The 19540-nt window shown below is 60.1% G+C and overlaps 1 protein-coding gene and 1 long non-coding RNA gene across 8 annotated transcripts in view; one reads left to right on the forward strand and one right to left on the reverse strand.

The window, feature by feature from the left end:
- The window catches only part of BAIAP2 (BAR/IMD domain containing adaptor protein 2), a 63578-nt gene extending 49066 nt beyond the window's left edge, over positions 1-14512 (reverse strand). For 4 of the 7 annotated variants that reach the window (XM_061392615.1, XM_061392618.1, XM_061392619.1 and 1 more), the window contains exon 1: positions 14353-14512. In XM_061392615.1, coding sequence (XP_061248599.1) covers positions 14353-14406 — 54 coding nt within the window. In that variant the 5' untranslated portion in view covers positions 14407-14512. The remainder of the gene's footprint in view (positions 1-14352) is intronic. The other 3 variants (XM_061392620.1, XM_061392622.1, XM_061392621.1) reach the window with 1 other exon arrangement.
- Positions 14513-14540: 28 nt separating this feature from the next.
- LOC133232777 (uncharacterized) lies at positions 14541-19226 on the forward strand. Its single transcript, XR_009731451.1, has 2 exons — positions 14541-15163; positions 15882-19226. It is a non-coding gene; the product is annotated as an uncharacterized LOC133232777 (long non-coding RNA).
- Positions 19227-19540: the final 314 nt, after the last annotated feature.

Below are 19540 nucleotides of genomic sequence, written 5' to 3' on the forward strand. Positions count from 1 at the left end.
GGGTCAAGCCCATGAAGCCACAGCCGGGCTTCGGGTCCAAACCACAGCTCGGTCCCTGGTGAATGTCCTCTGGCAAGTGATGTTCCAGAGCCTCAGTACCAACACATGTACAGTGGGGGAAAGGCCAGAACCTGCTCTGTCGGGGCCTGGCAGATCAAACAAGTGAGCATGCACAGGACGCGTGGGGCCGCGCCCGGCACATAGCGGCGCTCAGACACGCTGCGCTGAGGAGCCATTACCCCGTCTGGCAGGGCTGAGTCAGTGAGGAAGGCCCCCCAGCAGGCCACACACAAAAGGCTCATCGCCGCCTGGAGCCCCCTCCCACCACGATCTTCACTCAACACATCAATTACCAAACATCAGCTCTGATTAGAGCAATGCTCAGCCTGATTGCAAACACGGCACGATGAATAAGCCAGCAGCTCTGGATCCGCGCACCCGATGGACTCAAGTCTTGGTGCCAATAGCACCAGTTCTTAGATTGAAGAAATCAGATTTTCACTGAGAAGGCCAAATAAATGTTTTAATTACAAGGCATAAAAACAGGCGCATACAAACAACAGCCAAATGTGAGCTCCACTGGGTAATGTGCCCTGACGGTCGGGTGCCAGCCCCCGCCGGTAAGAACACCACAAGGGAAAACCCCGTCTCAGCCACATCCCACATCTCCGGGTCAGTTATCATGATGTGCGTCTGATCTTTGCTGAGGGTAAGAGACAAACGCCGCCAGAGAAGGGAAGTCGCCTGGCCCTGTGGGCAGACCATGGAGGCCCAGGTGCTTCTGCATGAACATGGGCAGTGCTAGCCCCTGCTCACCTGGCACACGGGCAGTCCCAGCCCCGCTCTCCTCCGTGCTCCTGGCCCTTAGTCAGTGGGACGAACACAGATTCCAAGAAGAGCTGTGGGGTCACACCCGACGTGTGCCCCAATTCACAGGGCAGGTGCACCTTCCTTTCTGGACATGGCAAAGGGGTGGGCACCTGCCATGTGCTGCACCAGGGCTGAGGCACACAGGGGACGCTGCAGTGACCCCAGAGGACAAAGTCCTGGGAGGGGAGACAGGCCCACGTCACATATGGGCAGGATCCCATGCCCAGAGAACAGGAGAGGACTCAGCTCAGCCGGAGGGGACACCGGGGAGAGAAGCATGTTGTTGAGAGAGGAGGGCTTCAGGCAGGAGCATGCAAAGGCCCCGAGGCTAGGGCCTGCTGGGGTGAGGCACAGGATGGCAGGAGCCGGGGAAAGGGTGGTGGGAGGGAAGAACAGGCAGAAGTGGTGCAGTAATGGCCAACCTCCCGCCTCACAACCCGTGGTGGGGACGCCGCTTTCCCCAAGCAGGATGGGAAGCCAAGGGTCTATCCAATACATTTCAAAAGGAAATGTACCCCCTGGCTGCTCCAAGGAGACCAGATCATAGCCAAGACTGCTCAGACGCAGGCGACCCCTCAGAGCTGCTCAGAAACCTAAGAGGTGAAGGTTCAGTGGAAAGCTGGCCCCATCACAACGAGGGACGGAGCTCAGTGGTCTGGAGACCACTCTGGGGGAGAACCTGAGTCTAGATTCATCCAACCCGAGGAGGGCCTGGGAGTCAGGGCAGGGTGTCAGGTAACAGGCAGTAGATGACGGACTGGCGTCCAGGAAGGCTGCAGAGGGGCCCCAGGTTAGACTGTCTGCCGAGGGTGCACACACAGGCTGGCTGAGCCCTCTGCCTCGCTGCTCAACACCACCCAAACCTGTGTTGGGGCAGAGAAGTGCTGGCGGGTGCATGTGTTTGCCTGTTCAAAAGAAACGGACCTGAAGCAGAGTATAGACCCGGTGAGGGTAGCTTCTGACCCCGATTCTGTGCTCCAGACATGCACACGTGTACGTGTGCAGTTTCAGTGTAAGATGTGTGTCTCACTGCAGTGATAGGCACGGGGCTGAGACAGGGACCCCGGGTGGGGGCCTGTGAGAGCCAACCTGGGGCGCAGAGCTCTAGGACCACCCCCAGGGCAGAAGAGGAGGCTCCGCAGCTCCCACCCGGAGCCCCACACACCCTGCGTGACGGCAGCAAACAGCCTGCGGCTGCCCAGGCCAAAAGAGGGGCCACCGCAGCAGCCGCCCACACCCGCCAGTGACACGCGGGCACAGCGGCCAGGTTTCGCTTCCTCAGTGCAGCAGCTGAGCTCATGCACGGGGAATGTGGGTGTGAGGGGGCAGAGCAGGAGGGGCGCTGTGGTGCCGGCCAGGCCACCTGGGCAGGGCACTGCCTGGTCACATGGGTGCCGCTGACTCGCCTGCCTGAGGCAGGGGCAGAGACGTGAACGCTGTGGGGCTGGGGAAGCAGGAGGCCCTCCCGCCCTGGCCGGAGAACTGTCCTTCCTTCCAGCTCCTCACAGACACCGCCCTGGTGGGAGAGTGGGCTCCCGCTGCCTCCAGGTCACTGAGTGCTCAGAACTGCGACCACCAGACACAGGTCAGGTCCAAGACCGCCTTGTCTGGAAGGACCCTGAAGGCCTGAGAAGGGCCTGGCCCCTCTGGTGGGGCTCCTCCCCGTGGGGCCCTTCCTGTGAGAGGGGGCTCTCTCAGAGCCTGAGCCCAAGGCTGTCCCAGGGCTCGGGCAGACGCACTTGGACCCAGGAGGCCATGCTGTCCCCAGGCCCGTGACAGGCCCAAACCCACCCTCAGAGACCTGCAGTGGGGCCCTGGCACCCCGACTGCAAGTGAGCGCTCCCCTAACTAGGGGCCTGGGCAGCCCCTCCACACATCGCAGGGCCCCGGAGGGGCAAGTCAGAGGCCGACAGAGGCCCGGTGAGCAGGCCAGGGAGGCCCAGGGGCTCCGCTACCTGTTACTTTCTCGGAAGTGAGGGAACTATGGCGTCGTTCTGGGGGACTTCACTGGAAGGACGGAGGGAGTTGAGTCAAACCCACAGCACGTGCCGGGCCTGGAGAAGGGAGCTCGCTTCCTTACTGATGCCAAAGGGCGTGTGCAACAGAAGCCCAGCCCAGGAGGGCGGCCTCCTCGCACACACCTCTCTGTACCACGAGGCCAACCTCACGCCTGTTGTGGAACTCGGGGGAGCTCAGGAGACGCCCTGCACCGAGACCACTTCCCTGCAGCCAGGACAGAGACCCAGCGACATGAGCAATGACCAGCGCCTTCTGCAAACTCACGCCTGTGCTGTGCAAGTGAAACCAAACCCCTTCAAGTGTGGCGCTGTGGCACACAGTGACTGGGCCTGCCCCCTCGCAGGGGTCCTGGGCTGAGCGCCATGCTCAGAACCAGCATCTTCTTTCACTTACCTCCCTGGCTGGCTCAGGATCTATGAGGGGCCAGCGGGGAACGGGGATTGCCACCCCACTGCAAACACGCTCCCAAAGGGTCAGGGAGAGGAGGGGGTCCCTGCCAGAGACACTTGCGAGCTTGGCGCAGTTCCTGGTGGCCCTCTTACCAAGATGTCACACAGTCCATGTACCTGCCACCCCGCGGTCCCAGGAATCCAGGCCTTAACGCAAATCTCCAAAGTGGGGTCAGCCCCGCCCCGCCCCGGGGACCCCAGCCCTGCATTTCTACGGGCATCAGTGGGAGGGGCCAGGCCCGGCTGCATGGGCAGCGTTGGCAGGTCCCCAGCGGCCTTCCTACCCGGCTGGCTCCTGGGCATCCCAGTGCCTGTGCAATGACACCCGTTTTGGCTGACTTGGGTCACAGGTCTGCCCGGCCAGTGAGGACACAGGGCAGCTGCACAGCCCCGTCTCCACCTTGGGGTCACGAGGAGTGAGGGAGCTCTGCCAAGGGACTGTGCTCTGGCTCTGCCCGTGCCCAGGGTCCCCTGCTCGCCATCCTGGCGATCCCGTTTATCCCTCAGCTCTGGCTCCTGGCGACAAACCCCTCCGGAACTTTCCCAGCAGGACCGCCACAAACAAAGAGCAAAGCTCCTCTGCTGAAACAGGGAAGTGACGTGCCTCCTGTTTCCCCTCCAGTTCTCATGCAGTCTAGGAAGATGGGTCCGGGGGTCTGCCTGTGCCCAGCGCACATGTGCACGTGTGTGCACGCGTGGGTGTCTGCTTGTGTGCCACGGCCAAGCCAGGCTGCACCCTCCCTACACGCTCAACCTTTGGAAGGACAAACTCAGAGGACGAGACCACAATGGACTCCACCTATGGCCTGGGGAGAGGTGGCCTTACACCCTCATCACCCTGAGTCCTCAATGGACTGGTGATAGGCGTTGCAGTCCACTTTACGGATGACAGAAGAAGGTTGAGGGAGGCTAAGAGCCAGTCTTCTGGGTCCTGGTAGAGCCAGTCCTGGCTTCAATGCAGGCTGGCCACACAACCCAGCTGTCCCACTCTCCATACAGGCCTTGGTGTTCTCCGGACGGGTCGCCAAGGTAGGCAGGATAGAACCAGGTGCCACCTGGCAACTCAGCCTGCGCTGGGCTCCCTCAGGAGCCACATTCTAGCAACGTAAGGGCAGAGGCTGATGCCAGGACACCTGGTGCCTCATCCACTCTCCCCGAGGGGCCTTGCTGCCTCACTACTGCCGACCACCGGACCCTCACATCCCACCTCTGTCACAGGTACAACAGGCACTAGCTTTGGAGCCAACAGCTCACACCCAGTGGGGTGCCACCATCCATGCTCTGCTGGGGGAAGCTGGCGGCACTCCTCAAAGGAGGCTGTCCTCGCCTGAGGCCGCTGCCCCCCTCAAGGAGCACTGACTGCGTGAGGTTCTGGGCAGAGGGCCCGGCTCACGTGGAAGGAGGGGTGGGGTGAGAGGGGCACGAAGGATCACCCTCCTGAGACAGAGAGTCTGGCATCTCGGGGCAGCGCTGCGTGACTCCCGCCTGTACCCCCCCTACGATAACTGGGACCTCTGTCCTGGGGACCTTCCTCAAAGGAAGGAAGCCAACTGGGGAAGTTCCGAGAGTGCTGGGAGGGTTTCCTGGAGGAGGCGGGTCTTGAGCTGGAGCTTTCTTGGCTCCAGCCACAGAGAAGACGACAACAGGTCTGCACTTGAGAAACAGCGGACGTGGCTGCTTCCACTTCCACGTGAAACGGCCTGAGCGGTGAGGACGGGAGAGTCAAAGCTGCCGGTGGCTGCAGCAAAGGCCGCAGAGGAACAAGAAGTGTGCTCCACAGCGGCTGGTTTCACTGTAACGGCCCCAGGCTCCCCGCCCCCATGTCCAAGAGATGCCCCACCGACAAGAGCACCCACCCGACATGCGCATTCTCAGCCCAACAACCTCCAGCGGGGACACGGGCCAGGGTCCCCCAGGGCAGGGAGCGGCCAAGCTCGGTACAGCCTCCCCAGGAGGGCGCACGCGAAAGGACCTGGCCTTAGGGACCAAGGCACCTGGGCTGCCCAGTAGCAAAACGGAGGTTCTCAGCCTTCGCCAGCTTCCGGGGAAGTCACCAGCATTAGAAAAAAGTGACAAGTGTGTCTTGGGCACGGAGCCCAGAGTGACACCAGGGAACAGAGTGGCCTCCCATGAGGAGGGACCAAGGGGCAGGTATCCCTTCCCGTTGCCCCTGTGGGCCCTGCGCCTCGGGCTAGGCGACACCAGGAGAAAGACAAACAGGCCAATTCTCCTGGTCTGAGTCCGAGGGTGGGGGAACGGCATGGGCCACGCAAGGTGAGGAAGGAGCCGCCAAACTCCCAGGGCCCCCCAAGTCCCCGGTTCCCTGCAGGGACCAGGCACCATCACTGATTCCTGGGGCTGAGGATGCCCAGGTTTCACCCCAGCTCTCTCTTGGGACCTGGATCCTCAGATGCCTCCAGCCTGAGCCCTCCTGGAACAGGTTCAGGGGGCAGGAAGCCGTAAGTGGGCTCAGGGTGGGGAAGGGGTCCAGTGAGCACTGGCTGGGGACTGTCCCACTGGGAGGGTCACCGCCACAGGAACTGGACAAATCCATTAGACCAGGAGTCGCAGAGCAGGGTCCAAACACAGGCCCCTCCAGCCCAGCCACCTCCTTCCTATCCAGAGGCACCTCTGGCCAGTCCTGACTTCAGTGGGGCAGGGCCCTGTAGGCCCCAGACATCTTCCAGCATCCAGGCCCAGCCATACCTGCCCCACCTGCTTGGCCTGGCCCCAGGGCACATGCCTTCCACTCTTTCTGTCCCAGGGCAGTGCTAAGCTGGAGCCCAGGCTCCCCTAGTAACTTTCATGGCAAAGCTAGCGTGCTCCTGAGAGAGTCCTCACGGTGTCAAGAACTGAGAGCTGCCATCTGACTAACACGGAAAACCTTCAGGGGCTGGAAACACACAGCTCCCTGTGATTCAGACAGTAGCACCCAGGCGGACTCCTAGGTACCAGCCTGCTGCACCTTGGGGTGGCGGCCCCATGACTGCCTGGTGTCAGGGACTGAATTCCAGCCCCACCCCCACCCCCCCACTAAAGATTCATGTGTTAGGCCTAACCCCACCATCTCATTGTAAAGATGCCCTCCAAAGACAATCACCAGAGACAATGCAGGTAAAAACGAGGTCATGGGGATGGACCCCAACTGCACAGAACTGGGCCTTCTAAGGAAAGATCAGGACACAGACACACAGCGGGACGAGCACGTGAGGACACAGGCAGGAGTCCGCCTCCACGGCCCAGGAGAGGGCCCGCGGGAGGAACCGCCCTGCCCACACCTGGATCCCGGCCTCCAGGCTTCAGGTGAGCCGCACCTGTCTGTTGTTTAAGCACACGTGGTGCTTCGTTTGGCAGCCCGAGCAGACCCGACGGCTGGACCAATCCCTGCTCGCCCTGTGAAGACTCAGCCGTCAGTTCTCTTATCGTCTGGTTACTGCTTGACTGGTTAGAACATTCCAGGGCTGCTGACCTGTCCTTGTCCCCGGGAAGGCTCTAATCCGAGTTTCACAAGGCTGGGCTCCTTGCTGGACGAGGAACCTCGATGAGCAAGCAACGACACAGCCCCAGACACTCTGGAGCTGTTCTCCTCTTGCTTCCTGCCTCCCTCCGCTGGGTAGAATGAGCCAGCCCAGAAGGCTGTCGTGCTGGCGGGAACACAGGCCCCTCGGCACTCGGGAACTCAGAAGGCAACAACAGAGGCCTCGCCTGGGCCTCCCTGCCCTCAACACGGACTACTTGCTCCTCCAAGAACTTTCCATCCTGAAAGCCTAATGCTCCCTGTGGCCAGGAAGGGTTCTCTGCTCCAGCTAATTGTGAAAGAAAAAACGGTGGCACAGAAGCTGAAGATCCTCACCTGAAGCCCAAAGGACTCCCAAGTGGGAAAACAAAACAGGTTTGAAGCCACAGGGCAGGCCTGGCTCCAGCTCGGGCTCAGCTGAGCACCCGGGCTGGGCTGGGACACGCCGCTTCACATCTCTGAGGCTCCTCCACCCGCTGGGATGGCCAGGGCCCCTCGTGAAGCAGTGTAGAGATAAACAAGGTCACACACACCACTCCCAGCATGGTACCTGGACAGAGTGACCCACTGAAGGCTCTTCACACGATCATTCAGAATTACCAGCCAACTGCAAAACCCCAGGTGGCCACAGCACCTCCCCTAGCACACCCAGAATGAGAGGAGCGTGTGAGACCGTCTGGGCCCCAGCAGCCAACCTCACAGTCTCCTGCCTGGTGGGATCTGTGCAAGAAGCCTGCAACCAGGCCTCCTGCCTGGACTGGACTGCGGCCCTTGGCTGCCTCCCGGCTGTGACCAGCAAGGTCCTGGATCCCCAAGGGCAGGGCTAGCCATGGCCTAAGCGCCATCAGTCCCCTGGAGTGCAAACGACATGACTTCCGTGGGAGGGGCAGGAAGGAAGAAATGGAGGTGTGGACAACAGATCACTTGTACCAGGCTGTCCTCCAGGTCAGAGGGGGCTCCACTGGCCCCAGAGTGGGCTCAGAGGAGCAGTGGGTGTACAGAGACCCCTGGTTCCCTCCACCTGGGCCACATCAGCGACACTTCAGCCTTCACTACACCCTGTTCTTTGAACAGCCTCGCTGGAAACAACAAAGGCCACTCTGGCTTAGCAGGTAAGCTCTGCCCACGCTTGGCTCCTAGAGACACAAACGCCCTGCTGGACGAAAGTCTAGCTCCCAGGGGTGGGGGCACGCCCTCTCTCCTAACAAGCTCCCACCCCCATTCTGCAAGATGTCGACTTCTTTCACAGCACAGACACCTGTGAGATCCTAGCAAGTTTCACAGCCTGTTACGTGTGTGTCGTCACTCACACAGGCCCACCTGAGGCTGTCCCCAGCTTGGCTGAGCAGGGACATTACATCCACACACCACTCAGCGATTAAGAAGGAACGGAGATCCTGGCTATCATGGGGGAAACTTCTCCAATCAAGGAACAAGATGTCAGCAAAGAAAGCGGCAGAACAAGAGTCTGAGAGCTTGGAAGGAACCCCCCACCCCGCCATGACCAACACCTGGAGGGCCAGAGATGGGGCCCGGCAGATGCTCTGACCTCAACGACTGTGAGCTGAACCAAAGCTCCTTAGAGTCAGACTCTGAATCCGAAGAGGTTTTAGGAAAATCTTGCCAATTTATTTCATGTACATTTGACATAGAACTTTTAAAACATCTGTCCAAATAATTCTAAAAGAACTGTTTTCACAACTAGAAAACCAATTTCCCAAGCAAGAAAAAGGCACTCTGTTCCAACTGGCGGCCCCGACTCCTCGTGTCCAACCTCTCCCAGCGCCTCACACTCAGGGTACTCGTCATAGAGGACACGTGGCCTTCTCACACACACCCCGAGGGTTTGCAGGAGGCCCTTTGGCTGCTCACCTCACAGCCCAGGGTGTCAGGGCGTCAGGACAGGCTCTACCAGGCCCCGCTCAGCCCCTGGAGCCGCAAGGGAAGCCTGGAGGGATCCAGGCCCATCCTGGTCACTGTGCACGCCCCACCAGCGAGGCTGTGCACGGCCAGAGACAGGGGGAAAAAGGCAGGAGCGCCCGAATGTCCCGCAGGCGTGGAAGACCAGACAAGACTTCCAAGGAGACTTCCAAGGCTCCTGCGATGAAACTTGGGAGGAGAGGCCAGGGGCAGCTGGAGGTGCCAATCTGAGACTCCGCTGCCCTGGGTAGACAGAAAGGGGTCCTGCTGACACCCACTGGACACTGAGTCGCAGGTACAGATCCCCTGCCTGCCCCCAAGGTGCGCAAGGTCACCTCTGAGAGACAGGATGCCCTGGCTCTCAGCATGGCCTGGCTGCACACCACCAGCTGTCCCTTGGGCCCCCAGGACACGGCAGCACCAGGTGCTTCTGGCTAACACCCTGGCCTACCTTCAGGCCCTGAGAAGGGACACGAGCTTGCCACCGCCTCTAGAACCTCCAGGGGTCCTGGGCTACTGCCTGTGGAGCAAACAGCTGAGAGACCAGACCCACACCGAGATGGTCACAGCGATGCACACACGGGGGCCCCAGAACCAGAAATGAGGCTCAGCCACTGCCAAGCACTGACACACACATGCCAGCCATACTTCCAGGTGGGGGGCCCCACAGTCAGGAGCCACATGGCTCCTAAGTCACCACACCTGGCTGCTTGATAGCATGTCAGGTGGGGACAGAAGGATTTTCCCCAGTAAGAGAGGCCTGGGCACCAACCTCCGCCCAGGCCCGCCTGCTGCTGGAGCCCCTGGGTGCAGACCCTCGGGTGCCCCACCCCTCTGGTTGGGGCCCCTTGTGTTATTTCACAGCTGTGCAGTGCCATCAGGACCAGGATGAATCAGAGCGGGGGCAGGGGGAGGACAGGGGAGGCAGGTGCGGGCACGGTCCACGCCTGCCTGTAATTACCAGGGCCACAGGCTGCAGACAGTAGCAGAGCGCTGACAGCCCCACTGGGCACCTGGCGCAGGGTGTCCAGTGGGCATAGGCCTGCACGGTAATGAGGACAGCCTCCCCACCCTGAGGCATCAAGAGAAACCACCTGGGCACAGTGGCCACACAGGATGGGCCCTGGCGCGGTGCACGTAAGGGCTGAGAAAAGAGAATGGCAGGCAGGCAGGCAGCCAGCCAGCGGCCCAGGGCACCCCCACCAGATCGCGGCTCAGGTGTAGCTGTCCTTGGAGAGCAATACCAGTCCCAGAAGCCATGCAAGAACGAGGGGGGACCACCGAGTGACAAGGGCAGCCCTGTCTGCCAACCCTCCGTCCTACGCAGGGCTCCCCTGAGCAGGACCTACTCCTCCAAACTGAGGGTGGGGAGTGCCAGGTGGGCCTTGGGCTCCCTGCCAGCCTGCCTTCCTGCTCAGGAGGGGACAGGGTCCTCTGCTCAGTGGCCAGTCCTCCCATGAAAGGCCCCCGAATCTGGGCAGCCCAGCCAGCACCACCTGTGCTGGGGAAGGATGGAGGGAGGCAGAAGGACCTCTAGGCCCTCAGTGAGCTTCAGGAACCTAAAATCAGGTGGCAACAACAAGCACACACGCAGCTCCCATGGCAGCCCCCACTGACGCCCCGAGAGCCCTGGGCAGCACCCGGAGCCTCAGGTGCACATGGTCTGTCCCATGAGCCAAGGAGCCTCCCCAACAAAAGACACACTCTCCAGGCGAGACCAGTGGGGATGGCAGTGCGGGCAAAGCACTCCTGGCCTGTGAGGAACTCTGCAGCGCCACCACGCCCCAGGCCCCCTCCTTTATGGCCATTAGCAAACACCGGCAAGGTCCAGCCTCAAGGGTCCTGTGCTGAGGGGCCCACCACCTCAGGACCGTGACCTGGGCACAAACAGCTGCTGAAGCCGGTGGCCCAGAATCAGTGCAACAGAGAAACCATCCTTCGCTGCCTGGGCTACTCCACGGGAATCGGAGATGCACTGCTGCTGCTGCCACACAGGTGGTGGGGAGTGGGCTGTACGCTCCATGAAGGACGGCTCAGTCTACGTGGACAGCAAGCCCCACGTCTTATTGGAAGATACTACCTCAACAGGGTACCCTGAGGTGCCTCTATAGCAAAATGAAGTCCCACGTGCATGCACACACATGTGCACACAAACTCACTTGGACACAGAATACTTGTGAATACACAAACACGTACACGCATGGGCTTGAACTCACACCTGTCTGCACGGACAACATATGCACGCATGTTCCTGCGCACATAAGCACACGCAGAACCTCAGGTCTGCTGCCAGCAGGCGTTTCTGTTGCTAAGGAAGCGCCTGTCAGAGCATCCACTTCACCACGCTCAACTGCGAGCCCGTGGAGCCCTGTCCATGCTGGGTGCCAGGCTCCTGACGGCGGCCAAGAGTTCCGTGTGACTGCTGAGCAGTGGAAGGGGTTCTGGGGTAGGCAGCAGAGAACTTGGGGCCTCCTGCTTTCCCCTGCTCCTCTAAACACCGGGAGGAGGGTGACGGGCAAGGCCTGGCCAGCAGTGGGCTCTCACCTACACAGGTGGGCTCCCTTCTGCCAGCGCTGACGCCCACCACCTTGCACTAGCAATATGAAACTTGACGGGACTCCAGTTGCAGGAATCTACTGGCCACAGCTGTCTTCACAGGACAGATGCAATAAGCTTCCCCACAAGGGCCGGAGAGTGAGGACCACCAGTCAGCCTCTGGTGACACAAGCCTAAGGCCCACGACACCCTGAACAGCCATGCCTGAGGCCTTCCTAGGGACTTTCTTCGCCAGTCTGTGCCCATCTTCCCACGTCCTCAGGATAGGATGGAGGCCTGTGGGGCTCTTGCTCCACAAGGTGCCAGAGCCAGCGTTCTCCATGGTCACAAGGTTGCCTGGAGCCAGGGCTTCTCATGAGACATAGGACTATGAAAAAACCACCAACCTGAGAGTCACTCCCTGGAGCTGAAGACTAAGATCAATTGCTAAAGAAAGCCCTCTTGCTGCAGCACGTGGGGACATTTGGAGGCCTCTCCCAAGAGAAATGTAATTTGGGCTTAATTCTCAGAGGCAGATCCCCACCCTGCAATTCTGTCTCTCGTCCCAGGCAATCACCTAGGGCTGCCTGTAGTCCCATCACCAGGGGCCCAGCCCAGGCTCTACCCCAGGAAGCCCCCAGAGAGCTTCAGTCCCTGTCCCTGAGCCCAGGGTCCAAGGGTAAACTCTCAGTGAATGTCATTTCCTGCCCCTTCATCTTCCATGAAATTCCCCGAGGACACAGCTCCCACGAGGAAGTGGGCCACAAGAAGAGAGATTAAATCCTGAGATTCGGATTCTTCCAGGGAGGAGAAGCAAAAGTGGACATTTTATTCTCGCGTTTGTAATCAGCAAGGCCAAGGCCGGCCGTCCCCGCTGTTCCCTTCTCTGCCAAGGCAAACACCACTTAGAACTGCAGCTGATATGACAGGGGCCAAAGCAAACAGCTGAGCTGTAGCTCAGGGTGACGCCGAGCAGGGCCACATCCTTGCCACTCTCCCACAAGTCACCAAACCAGGCACAGAGTTAGGGTGGAGGACCAGCCAGACTGGCCGGGGTCTCCACACAGCAGCTTTGGCTGTGTCCTGAGCATGCCTCGAATTGGCTGGATTCTGCCCAGCCAGTGTGCCAAACTTACCCAACCTGTCCTGGCTCTGCTGTGGAACCCGAGCTCCCCAGTGACGAGCCACAAATCATAAGAGAGCCGCACCACAGCCGCAGAGTGGCAGGGGAGCACCACCGACAAGCCCACCTGTCCACTGGCCCCACAGCCTCAACCGGCCAAGAGTGTAAGACACCCAGCACTGTGGACGCCCACTTCCCAAGGTGTCTAACCTGAAAGTCCCTGGTCTTGGCCACACCTTCCCATGGGAGCTCAGTCATCAGCTGACTGGTGAGCACAGAACGCAGACTAGCTTGCTGAACGTGTGCCCCAAACCCCCAAACACTCAGATCCTAATAGTTTTCTGCCGACAGATTTCACTCCAGACCTGCAAACACATCTTTGCTTCCTCCAGAAGCTGCTCCGTTGGAACAGCGTGCCTGACTGCTCCGTTCTAAGAGTTTTATTAAGACCGACCATGGGGTTCCCCAGAGCAAAGCCACGCCACGCACTCCCTCTTAATTCTGGCCATTAAAGTTTCTGTCTCATGGTTTCGGAGAAGCAGCAGGGAAAAGAGGGGAAAAAAGACCAAGACTGGCACTTCTCTCCCACCCCCTGCAATAATGAGCAAGTGGAAATGAAACTAATGACTAATAATTTAATAAATCTCCCTCCCTGACAACCATTTACGGAGCAACACGACCAAAAAGCGTATGCCACTGACTCTCGTGATACAAACATAAAAACCCCAGAGGCTGTTCCTTTTACGTGCTGCTTCCTCGCCAGTCTCCACTCCTGTTTACCAGCAGCTCCAACATGGCTTCAGAACTGACTTAGTCCACCCTGACCCGGCCTCCAGATTCTTCCAGGTGACCTAGCTGCAACTTTAAAAACCTTTATTAGCAGCTGGGATTGACTGCGGCCGCGCTGGACTCCAGCTGAAAGCTCAGGGCCCATCAGAGGCCTCCCTCCGCGCGCAAAGAGGGCTTGGCAGGCCGCTGGCTAAGGAGGCACAGCGTAGTTGTTTAACACAATTAGAAACTGTTGCTCTGCCAGCGCGCTGCAATCCCACTCCGCCGCCATGAACCCGCCGCCGCCGCCTAAATATCAACTCCGAAACCCCTCGGGCCCCCGCGTAACCCCCAGACACAGTTTTGAAATAGAGCCCGGCTTTGTACGAGGCCCGCGTGGACCGCCCAGGGCACGACTCTCCCGTGAGGAAATGCTGCCGGGAACAGCCCTGAGCCTCCGGAGCCTGGCTCTGTGCTGGTGGGGGTGGGGGTCCAAACCGAGAAAATGGATGCTAAGAAAAGGAAACTCGGGTGTCTGCCAACGTGCACACCGGCGCAAAACCGGCCCCGGGCGGGGGCGGCAAGGGTCCGGCGGGCTGCCGGCGCTCCGACACACGCCCGCGTTCCGCACCGGGGGCTGAGAGCCGACTCCTCACACATCAGAAGCAGAGGCGGGCGCGCCAGCCTCCCACACAATTAGTCTTCTCCCTCCGCGGTTACATAAGATGACGGATTATCGTCTACCCATCGAACCTGCCCGCGCGCGACCTCCCACCCGGCCACATCCACAGAGAAGGAGTTGTGGAAAGGGAAAGCCTGTTGAGAAAAAAGTGCCCTAGGCTTGCGTAACCGTGCCCGGTGGGGCCACCACGGGGCGCAGGGCGACGGGCAGCCGTGGCCCCGGACCCCCGCAGACCTCGGACTCCGCAGTCCGCACCCCTACTCAACTCGGGTCCGAAGGCTCCGGCCCCCGCGCACGCGGAAGGCGCACGGAAGGGCGCGCGGGGGCAGCAAGAGGCTGTCGGGGCAAGCGGACCCAAGCCAACCTCTGCCGGTCCGGCGCTGGGTCTCCGCGGCAGCGCCGGTAAGACCCCCGAGGGCCCAGGGACCGCCCCGGGAGGGCGCGAGGGCGCGTGTGGCTCGTAGCTCACCTTGTAGACATTTTCCGTGAGCCGGTGCATCTCCTCCGAGCGAGACAGTGACATGGTGCTGGTCCGGCTGCACCACCGACCAAACCAGGGGCGCAAGTAGCGGCGACTGCGGAAGCGACGAGGAGACCTGACAAACAGCGCACGAAGCCGGACCAGGAGCGCGGCGGCCAGCCGGCGGCCTCCTTTATAGTCGACCAGGCCCCGCCCCCTAGAGGCCCCGCCTCCCGCGCGCCCGCCCCCGCCGCACCCGGATCACCACCCCGGGCCTCCCGCCCCCGCCCAGCCGCTGCTGCTAGGCAACCGACAGGCCCCGCCCCCGTGCCATCTTTCCCATTGGTGAATTCCGTATACTGGGAAAGGGGGCGGGGACAAGGGCGGGGTTTGTGGGCCGGCAGCAAGGAGCGATTGGCCCGTGGCGCCGTCGATCGCGGGGGAGGAGGCGGAGGCGCGGCGCGGGCTGGGGCCCTGGGAACAGCCTGGGGGGCCGGGGCGACAGCAGTGCTGGGGGCGGGGAGGCGGAGGCGGGGTGGCGCAGGAAGAAGGGAGCAGAAACCGGGTGGGGGCGGGACGCCGGCCGCGAGCGCGCGTGGGGGAGGCACTCCGCAAAGTGGCGAGTCAGGGTGGCCGGGTCTTGGGCGCCGCTCCCCCGAAAGCGGTCGAGATCAGGCGTCCGCACTGGGCAACAGAGGTCCCTGAACGCTCGGACACTTCCTGGGGAAGGGGGCGGGGGCAAGGGTAAGGACTTGGTGAAGGAGGGTGAGAGGCTGGCGTGCTGTCCCAAGGGTCCAGCCTCTACCGGGCACTTTCGGAGGTAAGTCCGGTGGGTGGCTGCGAGCCCTGGGCCGGCTCTTCCGGGGAGGGATGACCCTGAAACGGGTCTCAGGGGAGGGAGGACCCTGGGGAAGACCCTAGAGAGGGGTGGACCCTGGGGAAAGACCCTGGGAGGGGTGCATCGTGAGGGAGGGCCCTTGGGGCTGGGATTCTAGGGAGGGCAGAGCCCTGGGTTTCAGAGAAGGACTCTGCAGAGAGGGGTTTTGGGGGTGCGGATTCTGGAAGGGGTGGGGGAGGGATGGGGAAAGGATCCTGTGGTGAAGATTGAGGGGCGCTCGGAGAAAGAGGACCCTTGTGATGGTGGAAGAAGATCTTCCTTGAGGGGTAGTTTCCTTGGGGAGAGGAAACTCAGGGAAGGGGAGGGGCAGGGAAGAGGGAGGTGGAGGGGGTGGGAGGTGTGGGGGTGAGGGGGTGAGGGGGTGGGAGGTGGGGGGTCGGGGGTGGGGAGGGGGAAAACCTGGGGGAGGGTGAACCTCCCTGGATGGAAGAGATGGGATCAGAGATGTCTGATTTTTAAAAGCAATTCCTGGGAGGTTCTGCTGAGGAAGTTGACCAAGTTGGCACAGAGGGTTCCTGGTACAATTCCTTTGGAGAAATATTTACATAAATTAGACTAACATAGAGAAATTATTTGCTTTACCTTGTAAAACACCAGATCTAAGTGTTTCTCTTTAATTAAACCTGACACTCTCCACCAGCACACCCGCAATCTATCCTTGGACAGTCATCCCTTCAAGAGCAGGTGCCCAGGAGACAGAACCCCCAAGATGGCTGGAGGACTCCAGAAGACAGCAGGGGCTGAGACAGGTTTTTTCAATGGGGTCATTAACCCGAATGAACTACGCTCTGCTTCACATGGATTCAAAGAAAATGGAAGGGATATTCAGGAAGCATTTGCCTTTGCTCCTAACCTCAGAGCCTTTGTTCACAGAAATTCTCCTTGGTTTAATTTCCTTTCAACACCAGCTCCAGTTTCTTCCTTTTTATTGCTTGCAGTGTTTAAGGTAGATTTCAGTATAGTATGTAATTTCTGGGATTCTTTTGGTTGCAAGTAACAGAAAGCTGGCTCAAACTGGCTCCAACAATGCGGGCGTTGTTGACTCACGTGTCAGAAGTCAGGCCTGTCTTCCTCCCCCAGCTCCCTCTCCTCCAGGCCAGCTAGAGGCAGCTTCCTTCCTTCCCACCCCAAGACTGATGTCCATTGACCTGTATGAGGTCACAGGCCAGTGAGGAGCCAGGTGGGTATAGAGCAAGAGCTGTTGCTCATCCAAAGGGAGCAGAGTGACCAGGACGAGGAGAATGGTGGGTGGAGGCTGGCCAGTGAAAACAGGGTCTCATTGCTCTGGGAGGGGAATTAGCCTGGGGAGAATTCTCCAGGGCCATCTGCTCCCAACAGTAGTGAGACAGTAGAGGAAGGAGAGGGGCTTTCCAGAAAAGCTTCCGTGGCCCCAAGCCCCACCCAACCCCACCCCCTTGAAGATCCTAGTCTTGATTGCCCTCCTGCCCAACTGGACGCTTACGTTTGGTAGCAGCTGAGGCAGGAGGACTAATCGCCTCACTTCGGGCCTGCACCCTCCAGCTGACATCTGGGCAGGAGGTGAACAGCTGGGAGGGAAGCCATCATTCAGAAGAGCGTTCACTGAGCACCTGGGGCAAGTGAAAATAAGCACATCCAGCCAAATGGCACTGAGAACGTGGGGCCGATGGCAGATGCAGGGCAGGACTGGAAAGGGGCTTACACCTGGGCCTGGAGAATTGCAGTGAGAAAGTCTGCCCCCTGCTGGGCAGCTTCCCTTCCCCTGCCCATCTTCCAACCACCAGTCTACTGGGGTGCCCGGCCCTGCATGCTGACCCCTTCAGCAGCAAGGAGGTCTGAGCCACAGGCCAGGAGCCCACCAGTGATCCCCGAGGCCTTTCTTAGGTGGGAGCCCTTTAGATGGCAGCAGTGTCTGAGCGGGGCTGAGCAGTGCCCAGGGCTAGGGGTGGGCTGGGTGCTGAGGTGGTCCCAGTGCCACTCCTAGGAGTCAGAGGGGCCCGCTTAGGGTCAGGGCCACCTCTCTTCAAGACCAGCAAGTCACTGCCACAATGGAGAGGCTCCGCTTGTCCCACCGGCCCTGCAAGGACTAGTGGGTGCTGGATGGCCCACTGCCCTCGCGCAGACCAGGGTGTTGTTCTCCCTGCAGTATTTGAGGGGGTGGGCAGTGGCTTTCTATAGATGGAGCGGCTCATCATGAGTCCCTGAGAAAGCAGATGGGCTGGAATCTGCCCACTGCCGGTTTCCCTGTCACTTCTGACTGCCCGTCCTCACCTCTATGGGCCAAGCGACCAGAGACGTGTGTAGCCATGGCGACCCGCAGCACCCCACCTCTGAACCTGAGGTCCCCCCATCCCCTGCACCAGTGATGGGGCCTTGCGCACATAGGGTGCCGAGCCAGGGTCAGCGGCAAGAATCTGACCACGTGGTGCTGCCGACACTGACCCCGGGTCAGCTGACCCCAGCACGGGTGGCCCAGGAGAAAAAGGCTGGAAGCAGGGAGAATCAAAGTGCATCTCTTCATCAGCTTATTTTTAGTTGCGTTATGTAAGTGGCTTCATCTCAACGTCACGTAGGGAGGGGGGGTCTCAGATTTAATTACAGGATGACAGCCTCTGCTTTTCAAGCAAGCTGTTCTCCTGGCAAGGCAGGCACAAGGATCTGTGATTTTTTGCTAAACAGAAGGAGCCCTTTCTGAGGTGACCGCAAAACTTTCAGGGTTTTCACCACCATCTCTCTCTCTCTGACCAGCCCAACCGGGTTTCTGCGGAGCTTGGCCTAAGGGGGTGGCAGTGTGTCTCAGATCACAGGGAAATTTCATGCCTGTCAAGGGAGCTGTTTCTCCACCACCCTCTCCTGGCAGCCTCCCCGTCTCTCTAAGAGAAGGATCCACCCAATCAGAACTCCTCTTCCTTTCCTCCTTCCTGGATTAGAGCACTTGTAATCAGCAACCAGAAAGTTCCAGAGCAGGAGAGAGAGGAGGCGTGGACACTGTCACGTCTTCCCCATCCTCTTTGGCCATCTCTGCCTCCTCCTTCTACGCCAGTGCTCTGGGTGACTGACCGGGGCAGGGCTACCAGGCCGAACTGTCCAAATTATGTCCAGAGGACTGTTTTCTTGGTCCTCAGCCCACATTCTTCACACTGTCAGCGTTGTCAGCAAGAAGGCGTGGGGGTGCCTGGAGCCGGAAGCTCCGGGGGGTGTGGTGGGGGAGGCCTGTGTCCTGCCAGCGGGAAGTTCACCTCAGCGGCCTCCAGCACACTGTGGCCTTGTACGGCTGAGGCAGGGCCACGTCGCCTGCCACGGGGTGAACCTTAGCATCTACCTGGGACTGCCGCTAAGGGTGTGGGCACAGACTTGGGAAGCCAGTACCCGGGGCTGGGCCAGCAGCTGCATGATGGCCTTGGGAGCCTGGGCAGCAGGTTCTGGATGGGCAGGCTACCTGGGCAGGGTGTCAGAAGGGCTGAGGTATAGATGGCAGAAGAAGCCTAGCACCAAGAACCATGCCTGGCCTGTGGCAAGTGGTCAGTGTGTCTTAGATATCGTCATCATCAGTGGTCAGATGGGACCTTCCAGAGAGCACCCAAGCGCCCATGGGTGCTGCCCCCTCTAGTGGGTGCTCCAGCCTCGGTGTGGGCTGCAAGGCAACTTCCAGGAAACACGGGTGCCAGGAGACACTGACGAGCACGCCACAGCCAGGCGAGCCAGGCCACGTCTTCAGAGTGAGCCCATGGGACTGTACACGGCCTTGACGTGCTGAGAAAGGCGGCACTCCTCCCCAGACCCGTCATCCCAGGCTTATCATGAGAAACGTCACCAATCTCAGTAGAGGGACAGTCTGCAGACCCCTGTCCAGCATGTTGCCCAAACCAGGGAAGTCTGAGACCTTCGGGGCTAAGAGGAGCCCAAGAAGACGTGACGACCAAATGTCACCTGGGATCCAGGCTGGGTGCTGGACACCAGGTGAAAGCTAAGAAAACCTTAATAAAGTCCAGACTAGTGAACAACAGTGAGTCCACGCTGGTCTGTTAATTGTAGCAAATGCATCACAGCGACGAGAGATGTTAACAGGGCAGGACGGGGGGGATCTCTTAGGTGTGGGCTATCTTTTCAGTAACTGTAAATCTAAACAGTCCTAACATGTAAAGTTTACTCACGGGGGCACCTATGGCCTTGGCACAAGCCTCCATTTGGCCTGTGGGTCTGAAGGAGGGGCCTGCACCTCAGCCCGGAGTCCGGTGTCTGTGGGTTCAGTGGGCAGAGCAGTGGCCCTGTCCCCACAGAGTGCCCCAGGTCCACTCTGCCACCTGCCGCATGGCGCCC

Source organism: Bos javanicus, chromosome 19, assembly GCF_032452875.1.
Source record: "Bos javanicus breed banteng chromosome 19, ARS-OSU_banteng_1.0, whole genome shotgun sequence".
Classification (NCBI taxonomy): Eukaryota; Metazoa; Chordata; class Mammalia; order Artiodactyla; family Bovidae; genus Bos; species Bos javanicus.